The 18,811-nt window shown below is 41.2% G+C and overlaps 1 protein-coding gene across 2 annotated transcripts in view; it reads right to left on the bottom strand.

Moving 5' to 3' along the window:
- Positions 1–208: 208 nt before the first annotated feature.
- scaf4a (SR-related CTD-associated factor 4a) overlaps positions 209–18,811 on the bottom strand; it is a 104,633-nt gene continuing 86,030 nt past the window's right edge. Inside the window, exons 16-20 of one of the 2 annotated variants that reach the window (XM_080203937.1) lie at positions 17,658–17,773; positions 16,238–16,400; positions 14,825–14,923; positions 11,608–11,805; positions 209–2,035 (exon numbers count right to left, since the gene is read on the bottom strand). In XM_080203937.1, coding sequence (XP_080060063.1) covers positions 1,173–2,035; positions 11,608–11,805; positions 14,825–14,923; positions 16,238–16,400; positions 17,658–17,773 — 1,439 coding nt within the window. In that variant the 3' untranslated portion in view covers positions 209–1,172. The remainder of the gene's footprint in view (positions 2,036–11,607; positions 11,806–14,824; positions 14,924–16,237; positions 16,401–17,657; positions 17,774–18,811) is intronic. The other variant, XM_080203939.1, reaches the window with a different exon arrangement.

Raw genomic sequence — 18,811 nt, 5'->3', positions numbered from 1 at the left:
ATGAGCACATGCTTAATTCTTTGTGGTGTGGAAACTCTCCTACTAAATGCATAGTTGCTTCGAATAAGACATTTAGGAGAAAAAAGACCACCTACTTCCAATATGAACAAAGCATTAACAATTCAAACAGAATCCAGTGCAGAATCTCTTACTTTTGATAAATGTCTCAAAATTAGATGAAAATAACTTCAAACTTAGTGAGCCAAAATGTTGTCTTTTGTGTAAACAAGTGGGTGAATAATTTCCATGATATTTTTTATGGTTAAAACAGTTACACAGCCATATATTAAATCTAAACAACATTCATTAACCCAGCTGTAATATTGATGTCTTTTTTTGAACAGTAAACATGTGATACTCTTTTTACAACTACATTAGCATCCAAAACAGAAGAAAACAGGAAAACTGTTACTTTTAAGAAACAGTCTGTATTTGAGGGAAAAGAACAAATAAACTTTCAAGAAACGTTCTAAAACAAAAGTATTGTTCAGACCATTTGTTTCCTGATCTTGAGTGGGCAACTTTATAAGTTTTCTATACATCACCAGTGAAATACACTAATATTTTTATAATACACTTTGCAAAGCATTCTGTTTTGGGCTCTGGTTGGTTGTTCAAAAACAATTTCCATTTTTTTTAAAAGAACGCATACTAATGAGAGTCTAATTTAGACTTGCTTCCCATATAGAAAATATCAAACTTTAGGGTGTTTCACAACCTTATTCTTCCATCCCATGACATTCTTTTTTTCCACAAGTCCGAGGAAGAATATCACACGCTCTAAAGTTTGTTAAGAAAATAGAGTTTATTAAAAACAAATCCCTAAGCTCAACTTTAGGAGGAGCTTTCACCGTTTGTTATCTTCTTAAATTAAAAAAGAATAGAAAGCACTTCTACCTTATGTCAAAGTTTTAAAAACGTACAGCAAAAATTTGATTTTTTTTTCCTGGTCATTGGGTGTTCAGGATTCGAAGTAAATTGTGTGGTCATTTTGAATACTGGGGAAAGCAAACAATTTGCTTAAAACTTTTAAAACTAGACAGGACTGTGGGATAGCAGAAGCAAATATTTTATACATCATTTTTTATACAACTCTAAAGCTTCATAGCACAATAATGTGATGCATATGTCAATTGCCACCACATCATGTGTTTTATTACAATTAGTTTCGATCACTGAGCCTCATCAGCTGCACCTGAATCTTTTGCATCAGGTTGATTAGATGAGGTAGGCTCCAATTCCACCATCCCTGCCGTTTTCAAATTCATGTTCAGTGAATCAGGTTCTCCTGTAGCAGATTCGGGCACTGGGATTGCGTCCGACTCTTTCATTATTTCTTCCTGTGCGCTGCCATTAGATTTGTGGTTCTTTTCATTGCTCTCATCAGTGTCTTCAGGCTTTTCCTTTCCTCGCTGATCCACATCTCTATCCCTGCGAGATTCCCTATCTCGTGAATCACGATCCTTATGTCCACTTGATCGCCTATTTCTTTCTTCCGAGTCTCTGCTGTGCCTATCCCGCTCAGAGCTTCTTCTCCCCCACTCCCTTCTTTCACGCCCAGCACTGTGACGATCATGATCTCTGTCTTCATGACGATTTCCATACCGATCACGGTTTTCATTTTCATTTCGGTTTCCACCAAAAGGACGATTTCGGAAATCAGATCGGCCAAAACGTTGCTCTTGGTCTCGATCTCTTCCTGGAGGAAATCCATGCCTGTCATTCCTAAATTGTCTTCCATCTCTATCCTCAGCCACTCCAGGGCGACCAAATACATTCTGGGGAGGAAAGGGACCTCGCATGGCATGAGGTGGAGGTACGCCAAACCCTCCTGGCCCTGGAGGTGGTGGACCTCTGTGTAATAAGTGTGGTAGCAGAGGACGTGGTGGAGCAACAGGAAACCTTTGCAGATGAGGTGGTGGAACTCCAGGGGGTCGCTGTAGTGGTATTAAACCAGGTCGCGCACCCAACAGACCAGGACTTGGTGGTTGCACACTCATTAAGGGAGTATGCACAGCAGTTCCACTTTGATTCCCTGAAGATTAAACACAAATAAATATATTAAATAGAATCATTCACTAACTTGTCTACAGTGAAAATTAAGACCAAAATTACCCAAATAGGAGAATGTCCCAACTCTGAACCTGTTCATATGAAATTCCTCACGCCAATCAGAGGTAGTCTCCCATTTAAATGGGTTACCACCTCCAGTATAACGCAAACATTTTAAACAACATTAACTGCTCATACATTACTCTTATTGTGCCAAAACCTCCAAGTTTCCCACTTGTCTCCCTCTAAGCTCCTAAAAAAATGATACAAACATTTGAACATAAAAATATTTTACAAAATCTGTTTTGCCAATACCGTTAGTTTAACACATTAACATTACAACTGGAACTATGGAACATAATATATTGAGCATTTCCCTCTTCATCCTTTATAACTACCTCCACACCCTAGTCAAGATATCTCAGCTGGCTTGAAAGCATCTAACAGGAAGACTATGCTGATTAAAGCAGGAAGATGTTAAATGCATAAATAGGATGCAAAGTCAAGAAACCAAATGAGCTTTGCACATGGAGGCAAAGTAAGAGAAAACCAAACTCAAGGTATCACGGATGACAAGTTTCTCAACTCTGTTCCCCTACCCTTTCCCCCATAACATTAGCAACACATCAGAAACTGATGGCAGCTCAAAGTTGGTTTTGCCAGTAGTAAAGAAAACAGAAGCATAATCTACATTGATGATCACTATTAGCCAGAACAAACCAATACAGAGGATGATGATTCAGCTTCCTCCAGAGAGAACAACTGGGAGAACCATCTGGGTCTTACCAGGCATTGAAGGGCTTATCTGCAGTTCTCTCATACCTAGTGATAATGAACCCCTTGGAGCCAACATCAATGGATATGCAGCTTTTTAACGATTGAATAAATCAACCTTTAGGGCTGGCCTTCTAGACAGCTAAATGCCAAAGAGTGCTGCGGCATATCAAACACACTATCTGTAGTGAAAAAGGTGCAATCTGCAAGATATTCAAAATGGTTTGTCAACATTCTGACAAACTAAACAAATACATGAATAGGATGCGAAAAGGAAGATACGGACTCCGTAAACACATACAGTTTTAGTTTAGGCAGGCATGATGATCTGCGCAGGCTAGGAGGGCCAAAGGGTCTGTTCCTGTGCTGTACTACTTTTTGCTCTTTGTCCTTTAAACATCTCATTAGCCTGTTGTGGAGATAATTTACATCAAGACACATTTTTGTGGACTGTACCAAGCATCTGATTCTTCAAATTCTACCTTTGGGCTGATGTAAAATTACATGCCCTTGAAGTGTGGAAAAATTACCTATGTTTTCTGCCGCAGCTTTATCATTTTTCAGTTTTTGATAGTAAGGCTCAAGATGTGCTGATTACAAGTGTGTCACAGTGTAACTTCCTTAAACAAATACAAAGCAACATAAGAGAATAACAAATTCTCCCAGTCTAAGAAATTTTGGGCAGACGGTGGCACAGTAGTTAGCACTGCTGCCTCACTGTGCCAACAACCTGGGTTCAATTCTGGCCCTGGGTGACAATGTATGGAGTTTTCACGTTTCCCCCCATGTGGGCATGTGCTTCCTCCAGGTATTCTGGTTTCCTCCCACATTCCAAAGATGTGCAGATCATGATGATGAATACCCATGCTAAATATCCCTTAATGTCAGCGAGGTAAATAGGTGAGTTTACAGGGTTGGTACAGGTTTGATGGGCCGAATTGCTACCTTCTGTACTAAAGGAATTCTATGATTTGTCTGATGCTTCAACGTCACTGGGATTAAAAATTCCTACGTATAACCACCATGAAATAGATAGCAAATATTTCTCCAACTGTTTCCCCTTTCTACTGCCGTGAGATAAGATGTAGCATTTGACAGAAAACTGGCATTTGCAATTGCTGCTAGCAGATATGCTGGAACTGGAGCAACCAATGGGGCTCAGAGCCAAATTTTCCGAATCCTTACTTTTGTCACTGTCTGAATCTTTTAAACCCAAACATGCTCTACCACAAGAGTTCTTTCTGGCTCAAAAGGTAGGGTATCAATGCGCAGGGAATAAGACATTTGCTGCCATGTCTACAATTACACTTTTAAAGTTAAAGTTTACTTATTAGTCACAAGCAAGGCTTACATTAACACTGCCCTGAAGTTACTGTGAAATTCCTTGAGTCGCCATATTCGGCACCTGTTTGGGTCAATGCACCTAACCAGCATTTCTTTCCGACTGTAGGAGAAAACCAGAGCACCCAGAGGAACCCACACAGACAAGGAGAGAACATGCAAACTCGACAGTGACCCATGCCAGCATTTGAACCCAGGTCCCTAGCGCTGTGAGGCACCAGTGCTAATCACTGAGGCACTATGCCGCCCCAATGCCCCAAACCTATGCTTGTTTGAAAGTTTTACATCAACTTTACTTAATCGACAAAGAAGTCTTGCCATGACCATTTTTCTGTACATTGGTTAAAAAAACTAGAGGAAGAGAGCACATGAGTCAGTGCATTTTAAAAGTTTCCTACAATTCTTGTATTCTTCAGCTCTCAACCACCAAAGCTACTGGATACGCCACAATTCATAATACAGCTCAAAATGTACACTGCAGTTACACTTTCAAAGAGGTGATCTGTATTACATTATTGTTTGTTTTAATTATTAAAATGGACGTGGTGCAACAATCGTATATGCTACTTAATGTGGGCATTAACACCAGTACTTGAGTCAAGTTCTTCTCACAAATAATGGACAATAAGTCAACAGGAAAGCTAGATAATCTGAGCTAGACAGTCTACAAATAGTACACCTTTGGCTGTGGACCAGTCCTAACATACAAGACCACAAAAGTAGTGTTGGAATGGCTTGAAGAATTGAATATTAGTCATGCTAACTTCAAGACAGTTTCTCAGGAAATTACGTAGAAAATCAAGCAGAAAATTAAGTCGCTAAAACACAAACTTGGGCAGATCTGGAAAAGTTACCATCCTCACCTACAAGGTGTATTCAAAATAAAAATTGTATTCAAGTATTCTTGTCTAGATTCTTCTCCTGGATTCTGGGTCCCCTGCTATTTGAGATTTTTATCAATGACCTGGAGGAGGGGGCTAGGGGTCGGGGGCACAGCGGATGGGGGGAAATCAGTAAATTTGCTGATGATACCAAGATTGGCGGAGGGGTGGATGAGGCGGAGGGGTGGATGAGGCGGAGGGGTGGATGAGGCGGAGGGGTGGATGAGGCGGAGGGGTGGATGAGGCGGAGGGGTGGATGAGGCGGAGGGGTGGATGAGGCGGAGGGGTGGATGAGGCGGAGGGGTGGATGAGGCGGAGGGGTGGATGAGGCGGAGGGGTGGATGAGGCGGAGGGGTGGATGAGGCGGAGGGGTGGATGAGGCGGAGGGGTGGATGAGGCGGAGGGGTGGATGAGGCGGAGGGGTGGATGAGGCGGAGGGGTGGATGAGGCGGAGGGGTGGATGAGGCGGAGGGGTGGATGAGGCGGAGGGGTGGATGAGGCGGAGGGGTGGATGAGGCGGAGGGGTGGATGAGGCGGAGGGGTGGATGAGGCGGAGGGTTTTGTGGGCTGCAAAGAGACATTGATAGGATGCAGAACTGAGCCAAAAAGTCACAGATGGAGTTTAACCCTGATAAGTGCGAGGTGATTCATTTTGGTAGGACAAATTTGAATGCAGATGACAGGGTCAACGGCAGGGTTTTGAGGAATGTGGAGGAACAGAGAGATCTTGGGGTTCATATCCACAGATCTCTGAAGGTCACCACTCAAGTGGATAGAGCCATGAAGAAGGCATATAGTGTGCTAGCATTTATTAACAGGGGGTCTGAGTTTAAGAGCTGTGGGGATGGAGAGTGTGCAGAGGAGATTTACCAGGATGCTGCCTGGTTTGGAGGGTAGGTCTTATGAGGAAAGGTTGAGGGAGCTAGGGCTTTTCTTTTCAGAGCGGAGGAGGATGAGAGGCGACTTAACAGAGGTTTATAAGATGATGAGGGGGATAGAATATAGTGGACGTTCAGAGATTATTTCCTTGGGTGGATGTAGCTGTTACTTGGGGACATAACTATAAGCTTCATAGTCGGAAATATAGGAGGGATGTCCGAAGTAGGTTCTTTACTCAGAGTGTGGAATGGGCTGCCTGCTATGATAGTGGAGTCAGACGCCGAAGGGCCTGTACTGTGCTGTACTGTTCTATTACAAAGTTTTGGATATCTTACAAATTGAAAACTGGCTAAAACTGGGCTACCACAAGGGGCAGTCACAATAAGCTGAGTTAAAGGATTGTTACAGAGGTTGGCAAACACGAGCAAAATGATAAAACGAGACAAGAGATGAGACTCTGGAATGTGCAAAGCAATGAAATCCATGAACTCAGTGATTGCTCAACCACATTCAGTTGCTTCATCAATGATTTCCCCCCAGTGTAAATCAGAAGTGGGGATCTTCACTGATGGTCGCAATGTTCAGCACCTTTTGCAACTCCTCAAATACAGAGGCAGTCAACTTCCACATGCAGCAAGACTGTAAAATCTGACAACATTTCAGCTTGAGCTAACAAGTGGCAAGTGACATTTATGCCACAAATGTCCCAGGTAACGACCATTTCTAACAAATGAATCCAACCATCGCCCCATGGCACTCAATGACATTACTGCTGCTGAATCCCCAGTGACCAGAAACTGAATTGGACAAGCCATATTAATTCTTTAGATACAAGTAGTCAGAGGTTAGGAACCTGTAACAACTAACTCACTTTTGACTCTCAAAAGCCTGTCAACCATCTATAAAGAGTAAGTCAGGAGTGTGATGGAATACTCTTACTTGCCTGGATGAGCACAGCTCCAACAACTAAGAAGCTTGATATTATCAAGGACAAAGCAACCTATTTGCTAGGCACCCCACCCACCATCTTCAACTTCTCTCCCTCTTGCACTTACATGCAGTGCCACAGCAGTGTGTACCATCCATAACATGCACTGATGGAACTCACAAAGGCTCCATCAGCAGCACCTCCCAAATTTATGACCTCTGCCATCTGGCAAACCAAAGGCAGTAGACAAATGGAAATGGAAACACCTACAACTGCAAGTTCCCCTCCAAATCACCCACCATCCTGATCTGGAACTACATCAACATTCCTTCAGTTGTCAGAATCCTCGAACTCCCTCCCTGACAGCTTGTGGATGTACCTACTAGAAACAGACGGCAGTGATCCAAAAAAAATGGTTCCCGCCACCCCACCCCCCCACATTCTTAAGGGTAATTAGAGATGGTCAATAAATGCTGGCCTTGCCAGTGACACTACTTCCCTCGAACAAAAACAAAGTATTTTTGCCTGTTGCAGGATTTTCAAATACAATGCTTCTTGCTGTTTATGGAAAATACACAAACAATAGGCCCTGACAAGAGTCAATTCAGACACCCAAAAACTTAGTTAATGCCACTTGACGTTACAGGCAAAAAGACTTTCATTTCACCAGTGTCAACTTGATTCTTCAATTAAATCTAAATGATGTTCACGTCTCCCCCTTAATACTCTACCCTTGTAACAACTAAAATATATTTGCAGTTTTTGGGATAAAATATAATTGGAGGTAAATTACCAAGTGATTCGAGTATGCATTGTGGCATACTTTTGATGGCGAATTATGGAGATAAACAGATGCACAGAAAATTGGAGGGAAAAGGTTTGAGCGCACGGCTAAGATTTGATCTTTCGCCTGCCAAGGACATTAATAAAGATGGCTTTCTTGCCGGCTACCTGCTTGAATACAAGTGCTTTTTTCATTCATTCAAGGGAAGTGAGTGTTGCTAGCTAGGCCAGTGTTCATTGACCATCTTTAACTGCCCCCAGGGGAGTGAATAATGAGCTACCTTCTTGAACCGCTGCTCTCTACGTGGTGTAGATCAGTGGTTTTCAACAAGTATGCAGCAGAACACATGCATGGATCTGGTGTGCTGCAGCTGGCTGAAGCTTCAGTCAAGGGGAATGGCCTGTCAATCATGACTTTTCTCTGAGGGAGGGGCTCTTGCTGCTTGCTCAGTGGAATAGTGTGTCAGCTAATCAGGGAGGGAGCGTAGGGGAAGGATATGGTTAATGACATATCTGTCTAGTGGAGTTTTCTGTACAAAAAAGACAAAATAAAACTGTTCGTCAGCCACTAACAGATTTTTGAGCACTTTCCATTTTACTTGTTATGGATTGCAAAACTCAACATTTTAAAAAATATGAACTTGATTGATGCCATTTTAATGTGGTAGTGTGGAATGCAGATCTCATGGCATTTATTGGCTTTTTTTTGCATGGTACTGAGATGGTTTGATTAAAAAATGCATAAATGTATTAGTAGGTTGGATTAGCATTGAAAAATCGATTTATAAGTGTGGGCAATTTTTTTTTTCTATCCCTTGGACAAAATAGCTCTGGTGGAGCTTTTGAAATGGAACCCAACCCTCTACTGATGTTTTTATCTGGTCCATAGGTTTTCTCCATGATGAATTATTTCAATCATAACCTTTCAAAAAAAAGGGGAGGGGGGAGCTTTTTCTCTCTTACTGAGGTTGGATACAAGGGAGGAGTTGGATGGGAGGAGGAAAAGATGGCCATTTTGAACAATACTTTGTTCATCAGCAAGTAATCTAATTTTTGACCAACACTCAACCCAGGCTGCCAGCAACTTCTCTCTCCCCCAACTCTGCAACAACCTTGTGCTCTGCAGTCAGCCTTCCACTTACTTATGTCATTTTCTGAAAATTCACAGGACCTAGCATGTTGCAGACACAAAATATTTTTATTTCCCTGTGTATTGTTGGATCTGCGTAACAGACACTGACAATCCCAATGCTAAAAAGATGCATGCAGATTCTTTTTAGCACCAGGATGTGTTGATGTTCATACCCAAAGTTCACACATTTCTGCTTTGCCTCTATGTGTGTTCCTCTTTGACTATCAGAACCAGAAACATGCAATAGTTTTCTTTCTCCATCCAGTTCTGGCAAAAGAAAGATGAGTTCCCACAGTGATGGTAAATGGCAGGACACTCAAATTCCAAATGGGTCCTTCTGAATTTATCAATGGGACCTGTTGGAGGGAACAGGTCCAGATCACTGACTGCTCATCAGATAAGCTGGAGCTGTCCAAGCATGAGTATAACATGGGTTTTTTGATTAGTTGTGTTATTTCCTACCCATTGGTGTAGCATTAAACAGTGCCTTGACATGATTTTATGAGATTTTAGAGCTTAAAGGCTTTTGTGCCAAGGGCAGCTCAGCTGGAGAATATGGGAGGTGTACATCAAGATTTTTATAGTATAATGGTGTGTTGTGACAGATAAAAAGTTGGGAACCACTGGTGTTGGTTCATCCATAGTGCTGTTAGAGAGCAAGTTTAAAAATTTGGACCCAGCTTCACCAGCTTGGGTGAATTTTTAGGTAATGCCTCGCGTTGCTCCTTGCATGCCCTCTTGCACTCTTCATTGAACCAAGATTGATCCCCTAGCTTAGTGATAATGGTAGAGTGGAGATATGTTGAGTCACAAATTTACAGATTGCAGTTGAGTACAACTGTGCTGCTGCTGATGACTCACAGCATCTCATGGATGCCCAGTCTTGAGTCGCTAGATCCATTCAAAATCTATCCCATTTAGCACAATAGCAGTGTCACACAACACAATGGAGAGCATCCTCAATGTGAAGATGAGACTTCATCTCCACAAGGTCTGTGCAATGTTCAAACTTACCAATACTGTCATGGATAGATGCATCTAAGGCAGGCAGATATGGGAGAGTGAGGTTTTCTCTCCTTTTGGGTCCCTCACCATCAGCCGCAGACCCAGTCTAGTAGTTTTCCTCTTTAGGACTCAACCACTCGGTCTGTGGTAGTGCTACTAAGCCACTCGATGATAGACATTGAAGCTCCCTACCCAGAGTACAATCTGCACCCTTTCCACTCTCGGCTTCTGTTAAGTGGTGTCCAGCACGGAGGAATATTGGTTTGTCACCTGAGGAGGGCAGTATGTGGTAATCACAGGTTTCCTTGCCCATGTTTGATCGGATGCCATGAGACTTCATGGGGTCCAGAAATGACGTTGAGGACTCCCAGGTCAACTCCTTCCCGACTGCATACCATTATGCTGCTGTTATCTCTGCTGGGTCTGTCCTACCGGTGGGGAGGACATATCCAAGGATGGTGATGTCTGGGAAATTGACCATAAGGCATGATTCCGTGAGTATGACTATATCAAGCTGCTGCTTGACTAATGTCTGAGACAACTCTCTAAACGTTGGTAAAAGCCACCAGACGCCACTAAGGAGGACTTTGCAAGGTCAAAAGGACTGAGTCTTCCATTGTCATTTCCAGTGTGCAGGTCAATGTCTGACAGCGTATCCAGGTTCATTCCTTTTTTAACCACCGTGTAGAAGTTGGATACAACTGAGTGGCTTGCTAGGTCATTTCAGAGGGCATTTAAGAGATTACATACAGATTACCATAAATTAAGAATTATGGATTTGTGGTATTGAATGTATCCCTAATTTCTCTTCATATGGAATGTTATTTTCACTTTGTGTTGAGTTGGATCAGTGTGTGAAGTACAATCCATTCCAGGAAATTGAGCTGCTAAGTTAGAACCATAGTAAACTGAAGACTGAGAACCTTTAGGTCCACAAAAATTAGCCCATGCAAGCATGTCAGCCAAACATGATGGAAAGGGTATTTCGGAGACACCCAACAGGATCTGTGCTGAAAACAACAGCAAATTAATTTTAAACAGCAAGTAGACTCTTCATCTCAAATAATGAAACTCCACTGTGAACAAAAAGTTCTAGTAAAATCCACAAGTTGATGAACCAATTGTATTAATCTGAATGTATCAATTGCAGCAATATTTGTAAGGTCTTCTAAACAACCAAAAATTTTTTTACTCCAGCCCTTAATGTCAAAAGCAGGAGAAAATGAATGGACACTGGTACCAATGGTGAGTTATTTCTACACTTGATATAATGTTTTTGTTGTAATGTCTCAAAGGAATGGCATTTCTCTGGCTCTTCCTCTGCATCTTACTTCAACAGTGACAGATGGATGTATAAGTAGGAAAAGCACCATTTTTCTGGTGTCCAGCATTACTAAATTCATTATAATCAGTTTCAATTATACAGCATTTTTTAAACTTCAAGCTCTGGAGCAGTTCAAAAAGTAGTTTACAATATTAATTTGGGGCCTGCAGTAGAACTGTAGATGTGAAATTCAAATAGTGAAAACTATGAAATCAAGGTATCTCCTCCCACAAAACAGACATTATTGTGCATATTGTATGAATAAAGCTATTTGACATCTGAAGGATAGTGTGCATTTATAGTTATATTAATGCCACATGCATGAAAGTAGCTATTTATTGAATATTTAGAACAGTAATCACTCTGTATAATGCTTTTCAAATTAAAGACATGTGATTAGCTGCATGCATTGAATAACAAATCAAACAGCCGAATATAAAACCTGCTTAGAAATATTTTGTTTGCTCTCCCTCCTCCCTTTCTGAAATTCCAAGATGGAAGGGCTTACCAATAACAGGCATAGCTCGTGTTGGAGACAGTGGCAAGCTGGTACCTCCCATCCCTGGGTTATGTCCCTGCATAGGTCCAAAATATTTGGTACCATCTGAAACGTCTTCACTGTTTCTCAGAGTAGACATTAAGGTAGGGGTTGAGTTCCTCAATGAGGAATTCTTTGCACTATCTTCCTGGGAACCCAGTGATGTTGCTGGATAAAATTACATCCCATTAGTACATACTTATGAGAGATAGAAAGTTTCACAAATAATAAATTGTATTAAATATTTACTGCATTGCCAGAAAGGTCTGTTTTTTTTTAGTTTTAGAAGCAGTAATCACATTGTGAAATGAGACTTACATAATGCCTACTGCCTGTGTAATGCCTACTGCCTTATTAGGAGTATTTTGATAATCACAACACAATTCTACTGGACTCCTTTCAATAAACACATTTATAAGATCTGACATTTTTATGTTACTGCTGACATGCTTTTCCAAACAAATTCTAAAGGACGAGGAAGTACTCTTTTAAAATGAGAAAAGCCCAATAAAACTCTCAAGTTTGAATTTGACCTATGACGGACATCTTTTAAGTCCCTAATACCACAAGTCTGCATATACTGAAGAATCACTCCTCAACAATATGTAAGATAGGAGGTTGGATTCGCTACTAAGGTGGGACTCCCTTCCATCATGGAGTAGGTCCCTTGTTTCTGGCCCCAGTATTATTTTGTAACTGCGCTTTCCAAACTCCACAAAGGAATTGGGCTAAGCTGTGGTCAGATACTAATTGCAGCAATCTTAAACACCTGGCTTTTGAACCCAGTAGAAGGGTTTGAATAAATCCATGCAGATACTTCACATGTATCTTTTCAAATCCACATAACATAAATTCTGCATGAAGTGGCAGGTGCACTAGTGTTGTTCTCAACTGCTGTGCCACAGCACAGTGTTGTGCCATAAGAAGGATGCAAGTGAGCCGCTGCTGCTGGCATTTCCGCACAAGCGCCCATGCACTAAGCCAGCTGACAAGCCGCAGCACTTTCTCTCAGCGACGGTATGGCTCCCACTATAGTTGCCGCTCCAACACTGTGCTTTTTTTCCCCAACAGCTGCCTTGATTCGAGGGAATGCACCTGACCCTCACCCCATGGTCCAAGGAGTGAAGCGGTTCAACACCTCTCTAGCTGATTGCTTGAAACTGATGTTTAGCAGGCTTCTGCTTAGAAGCCTTCCGATGTCCCACCAGGGATGCAGCTACTGATCTTCTGCTGGGCTTCCAGCACCATCTGTATTGCCAATGCAAGTTTGAATCTGATGGGCATCCTCTACCAGGTCATGTCAAGGAGGAGACTTGTCTACCACAGATTCATTCAATATGCGACACAGCACTTTTTACATTGTTTTCTAAGCTGAATAAAGTATTTTATTTGTATTACTGACTAATGCCCACAGTGATTCTTATTTGCAAGAACATATTACTGTTTTATTCATTACATACAAGCTGCAAACAAGATCTCTTTTAATAGTCAGGGTTGGCTGGTACAAAAAAAGCAAAATACTGCAGTTGTTGGAAATCTGAGGCAAACCTTCCCCCCGCCCAGAAAATTCCACCAATACTCAACAGATTAGGTAGCATCTGTGGTGACTGCAGACAAGAAGGGATTGATTGCAACTTGGGTTAGGTAGGGTGAGCAGAATACTGGATGGCATGATTATGCTATCATACAGATCAACTGCTTCACTGTGCTTTCACACGAAGTTATTCAGAGGCCTCTCATTCTTTTAACGCCACACTTATATTATCTTACAAGGACAATATTTAGTTTCACAGTATATTCTTTGCTGTCTTGTTTTTTTAAAATTTCAAACATCTTTTAAAGCTAAGATGTTACCAGCCTCCATTAACTTTTTGGAATGTGTTCTAAAATGTAACCATTTATTAAATTACAATAATATGGATAATTTTTAGGAGGTGAAGTGTCATTTCCAAATGGAAAAAGGAGAACAAGATTTGTATAAGGCCGTTATTGGCAACTGAAAATAGCTTTTCCTTTAATTCTTCTTTGTATGTCTGCACAAATTTTAACTGCCGATAATACCGGTCAAAGAAAATGTAGCTGATGCAGCATATAAAATTGTTGAAGGTTTTCTGCGGTTAATACATCACTTGAAAAGTGTCATAACATTTTAAAACAAACCCACTGAAAGCAACAATCCTTACAAGTTGAGAGTACTTGTAGTTTAGGATTTATGGCTGACTATAAACGCAGACTATAAACAGTATGATGGTTAGAGGGAAAAAGTCTGCTAACTGCTGATATGAGACATGCTTAATTAATAATTTCAAGTTCTCCCTCAAAGATCTCTTCAAAAGGCACATAAACCTGAGGACTTCTTTCTCAATAGGACATCACACAAATGCAAGTTCAACAAAAGGCAAAACTAACTTTCACATTTACTGAGGATGTTGAAAATCAAATAAAAACAGAAATTGTAGCAAATATGCATTTGTGAAGAGGAACTTCAGGTTAATGACTGTTGCATGTTTCCAGCATTTTTTGTTCTCATTTAATTTTTACATCGAGTCCAAACATGAGGGGTGATTTTTAGCCCATATTCGCTGTCGGAAAGGTCGGAAAATTCTCTCCAGAGAGATTGTGTTCCCCGATTTTTCCCATCTCTCGCCAATGACATAGCAAGATTCACACCCACAAGAGGCAAGCACTTTATTTACATGTATTATAATCAATTTCCATGCAATTAACAAGGCCCTGTCATATATTCCACCCCCCCCCCTCCACCCACCAAGTTGTATTTTCAAACCTGGCTGACGTGACGCCACGTCGACAAGGTTTACAACAGGCTCACCCAGAAGTGAATGTGTTGTGGGGATTCCCCCAAGGGCGTGAACCCCCTGGGGGAGAGGGACATGGTCAGACAGTGTCCTGCAACTTCTACCTGGCACAGGTTGGCACCATGGGGTGGATAGAGGGAGGAGAGGAGCCCCTGAGACCTCCATGGTGGGGAGTTATTTCTTGATCTGATCAGGGTGCCCCTTGCTAGCTCTCAAAATGATGCGAAATATGCCCTCCTGTTTTTTTGACAAACACACCATTTTTCAGTCAGATCCTGACACTCGGCAATTTTTTGGTAAGATTCCACTCATGATGTTTCAGCATCTGCTGCAGATCATAACTTATAAAATGAAATAATAAAGTGACTAACCAGGAAGATGGGAAGACTCGCACGTTGGAATGTTAGTTCCTGTATTTCCAATCGGCATTGCAGCACTCAGTGGTGGAATCGCTCCTGGTGGAAGAAAACCTGAAACAACAATGTTTGTACGATAGAAATATGTTGTCAACAGAATCAGCCAGAAATGGTTCACATAATCATGATTGCAGAGTCTAACATATGTTCACTATTCCTATTTATTTTCCTAAAGGTGAGTGTACTTAAGATTGAGACAATTTGCCACGGGAATCTGAAAAAGTACTTTGGATGTTGAGTTTATTAAGCAAACTATATTTTCACGAGTGTTTAAAGATGAAAGCTCATTAGGGCGGCACAGTGGTTAGCACTGCTGCTTCACAGCTCAGGCTTGGGTCACTGTCTGTGTGAAGTCTGCACGTTCTCCTCGCGTCTGCATGGGTTTCCTCCGAGTGCTCCAGTTTCCTCCCACAGTCCAAAGATGTGTGGGTTAGGTTGATTGGCCATGCTAAAAATCGTCCCTCAGAGTCATGAGGTGAGAGATTAGCGGGTAAATATGTAGGGATGTAGGGCCTGGGGGGGTTTATGGTCGGCGCAGACTCGATGGGCTGAATGGCCTCCTTCTGCACTGTAGGGTTTCTATAATTTCTATAATTAAGTTAACTCCTGGGATGAGAAGTCTAGCCTATGAGGAGAGATTGAGAAGAATTGCCTTATAGTCTTTGGAGTATTGAAGAATTGGAGATGATAGCATTGAAACGTGCAAGATTCTGAGAAGGTCTGCTGGGAGGCAGTTCCCCTGACTAAAGTGGGGGGAACTGGGGGAACAGAATGAAGTGAAAGCCATTTCAAACTGAGCTGAGGATAAACTTTTTAATCAGGGGGCTGCAAATCTTTATAATTTTCCACCCGAGAGAGACATGGATTCTCAATCAATGAATATACTGAATCAAGACTCAGATCAATAGAATTCTGGACCCCAAAGGAATCCAGGGATATTGGAACAAGGTGAGAAAGTGTGTTGCTGGTCCAGTATCAGCCATGATCTTATGAAGTGGCAAAGCAAACTCAATGGGCCATTATAGACTACTAATGCTCCTTTTCACATGTATTTAATCTATCAGCAAACTAAAATACCATTCAGTGAGGATTGACCTTTCATACCACGGCTTTAAAAATTAAAAATGGGTAAATACTATAACCTCTCTCTTCCTGATAAAGTTTGTGTAAATAAATACAAATATTGTTGAAATAGAAGAAACAATTTTAAGGTGAAAGGCAGGTTATTCCAAGATAAGTTGTTTAACATTATTTGGAAATATTTTTCTCTGAAGATACAATTGCAATGTAGCCATCTTGAAAGATTTTCCCAAAGTGCAAATGCTAACACATTCTGGCACAAATAAAACAGTCCTGGGAGTAACATACCAGGAGGTGGTTGGACTGGATTGAAACCAGGACGCATAAATGGAGGCGGTGGTGGTGGTGGCGGTGGAGGTGGCACTCCAGGATTGAAAGTAGGTGGTGGAATTGTTGAAAAGTTTGGTGGATGGAGTCTACTGACAGCTGGAATTGGCTGAACTCCAGGAATCTGCAAAAACAAATGTTAGAGTAATAATCTCTTCCTGAAATATTTTGAAGTGGTTCATAAAAGCGCACTGAAGGCAGTGATTTGCTGAGATAAAAGACAATCGTCCATTTGTCCCACTTGTTAGCAGATTCTCAAAAACTCCCAATTACATACTTGCCCACATTATGTCAACTATTGACTAATATGGAAATGAGCATAATTCAAGTGCTGCACTTCAAATAAAACTTCAATGAATTATAGCTCTTGTAATTTTTAATTGACCATTCACACCAAACTGAATTATTTAATTCTGTTTTTTGAGAGATACATGTATTTGAGCCAGTATCACATTGGTATGAATAATGAGAGCTAACGCAACAATGATCAGACATCTCAAAGAGCTGAGTGAAAAAACAGTGCAATTTGGTTAAGTCTGAAATAGTATGGAATGAGGTGCAAAAGAAAAGATGTACTTTAACTGTCACAGTCACGAAAGGAATCTGAAGTTTAATGTGCGTAACTTGACAAACCATTGGCCCACTGATGACACTGGACAAGGATAAAACATACAATAAAAAAAACTACAGTGTTCCTTTAGTACAAAGAACATCTCAAGACACTTTACATGTAGGGTGAAAGAGCATTAGAGGATGGGGCAGAAAGCTTGTTTGAAAAACATGAATTCAGATATGATTATTAGTATGCGGAGTTGTGGAGAGGCCGAGACACTCAGGCAGAATGTTTCACTGCTAATGGAACTGCCGACAATAAGGACAAAGAGAGGGTGAGGTGCACAAAGGCATTATTAATCCAAGCTACTGTTGGTGTCTATAGTGTTGAATATTGCCACTGAATCATTTAAATGGTTACCCAATGGGTATTTTTCCAGGACACTAAGAAACAGTGGCCGAAAAGACCAATTTCAATACACATTGCACTGAAATAATGATTGATGTTTTTCTTTAAAGACATTCAGCACCAACACCACCCCACCCTCTTCAAAAGGCATGGATTGAACAGATATGCAGCAACCATCAATATGAGCCGGAGGCATTGTGGCAAGTTGTACTATCCTTCAGGAAAACGCTGCAATATATCAGCGAGATGCAATACAATATTATCTTAAGCAGATATACAAACACACAAGAGGGACTTATTCCAAAACTATATTTCTTGATGCATAGCAGCTATGGTAACAAGATCAGCACGGCACCACTCATTCTGTTCGTACAAAATTATCGATCTATCTCAGACAAATCAATCACAATTCATTCTTACCTGTGTAGGCATTGGCAAAGAGGTCTGAGGCATTTCTTCTGGTTGTGTTACTGCAGTGTTACCATTTTCCGCTGCATCAACAACAGTTGCTGGTGGCTTTGTAATAGTCTTCCATTCTAATAAATTATGAATAATAAGAAATAGGAATTGGTTAAGACTGCACCACCAATCGAAGAGATTATGGCAGATGTTCTATCTCAATTCCACTTTGTTGCACTAATCCTTGATTCCCTTGGCATCCAAAAATCCATAACTATTCCTTGGATAGAAATGTCTGGAATATAATCAATAAATGAGCACCCACAGTGGAGTAGAGCCTTCTAAAGATTCACAATCCTTTGAACAAAGAATGTTTTCCTCGTTTTAATTCATTGATTGACCCCTAATTCTGTGATTGTGACCCCATGTTCTAAATTTCCCAGCCAGAAGAAATATTTTCACCATCAATGCAGTCAAGCCTATGAATTTTATGTTACAATGAAATACTCTCTCATCCTTCTAAACTTGAAGGAATATTTGTTTTTATCACATGAGCATTCCCACGAAGGTCAATCATTGCCCTTGAGAAAGTGGCGGTGAGCTGTCTCTTGAACAGCTGCAGTCAGTGCTATTAGGAGTTGTTCCAGGATTTTGACCCAGCAATCATCGTTCCAAGTCAGGATGGCATGTGACTCAGAAGGGAATTTACAGGTAGAGCCCCCGTGCACTTGCTACCCTTGATCCTTCAGGTCAGCGGGATCATAGGTTTGGAAGATGCTGTTGAAGGAACCTTGGCATGTTCCTGCACGAGTGGTAAACAATACAGCCACTGTGCATCAGTGGCAGAGGGAGTGAATGTTTAAGGTGATGGACTGAATGCCTTCAAGAGGGCTGCTTTGTCTTAGATGGTGTTGAACTTCAAGTGTTGTTGGAGCTGCACTCATTCAGGCAAGTGGAGATTATTGCACTCCTGACTTGGGTCTTATTGGTGGTGGACAGGCTTTGGGAAGTCAGGAGCTGAATTACTCACTTCAGAATTCCAAGCCTCTAACCCACTCTAGTAGTGACAATATTTATATGGTTGGTCCAGTTCAGTTTCTGGTCAAGGTTAACTGCAGGATTTTGATAATGGGGGTTTCATCAATGGTAATGTTATTAAATGTCATGAGGAAATG

This window comes from Carcharhinus amblyrhynchos, chromosome 15, assembly GCF_965287045.1.
Source record: "Carcharhinus amblyrhynchos chromosome 15, sCarAmb.v2.hapA, whole genome shotgun sequence".
Taxonomy (NCBI): Eukaryota; Metazoa; Chordata; class Chondrichthyes; order Carcharhiniformes; family Carcharhinidae; genus Carcharhinus; species Carcharhinus amblyrhynchos.
The sequence above is the reverse complement of the archived record's forward strand: the minus strand, read 5'-3'. Positions and strand labels throughout refer to the sequence as shown.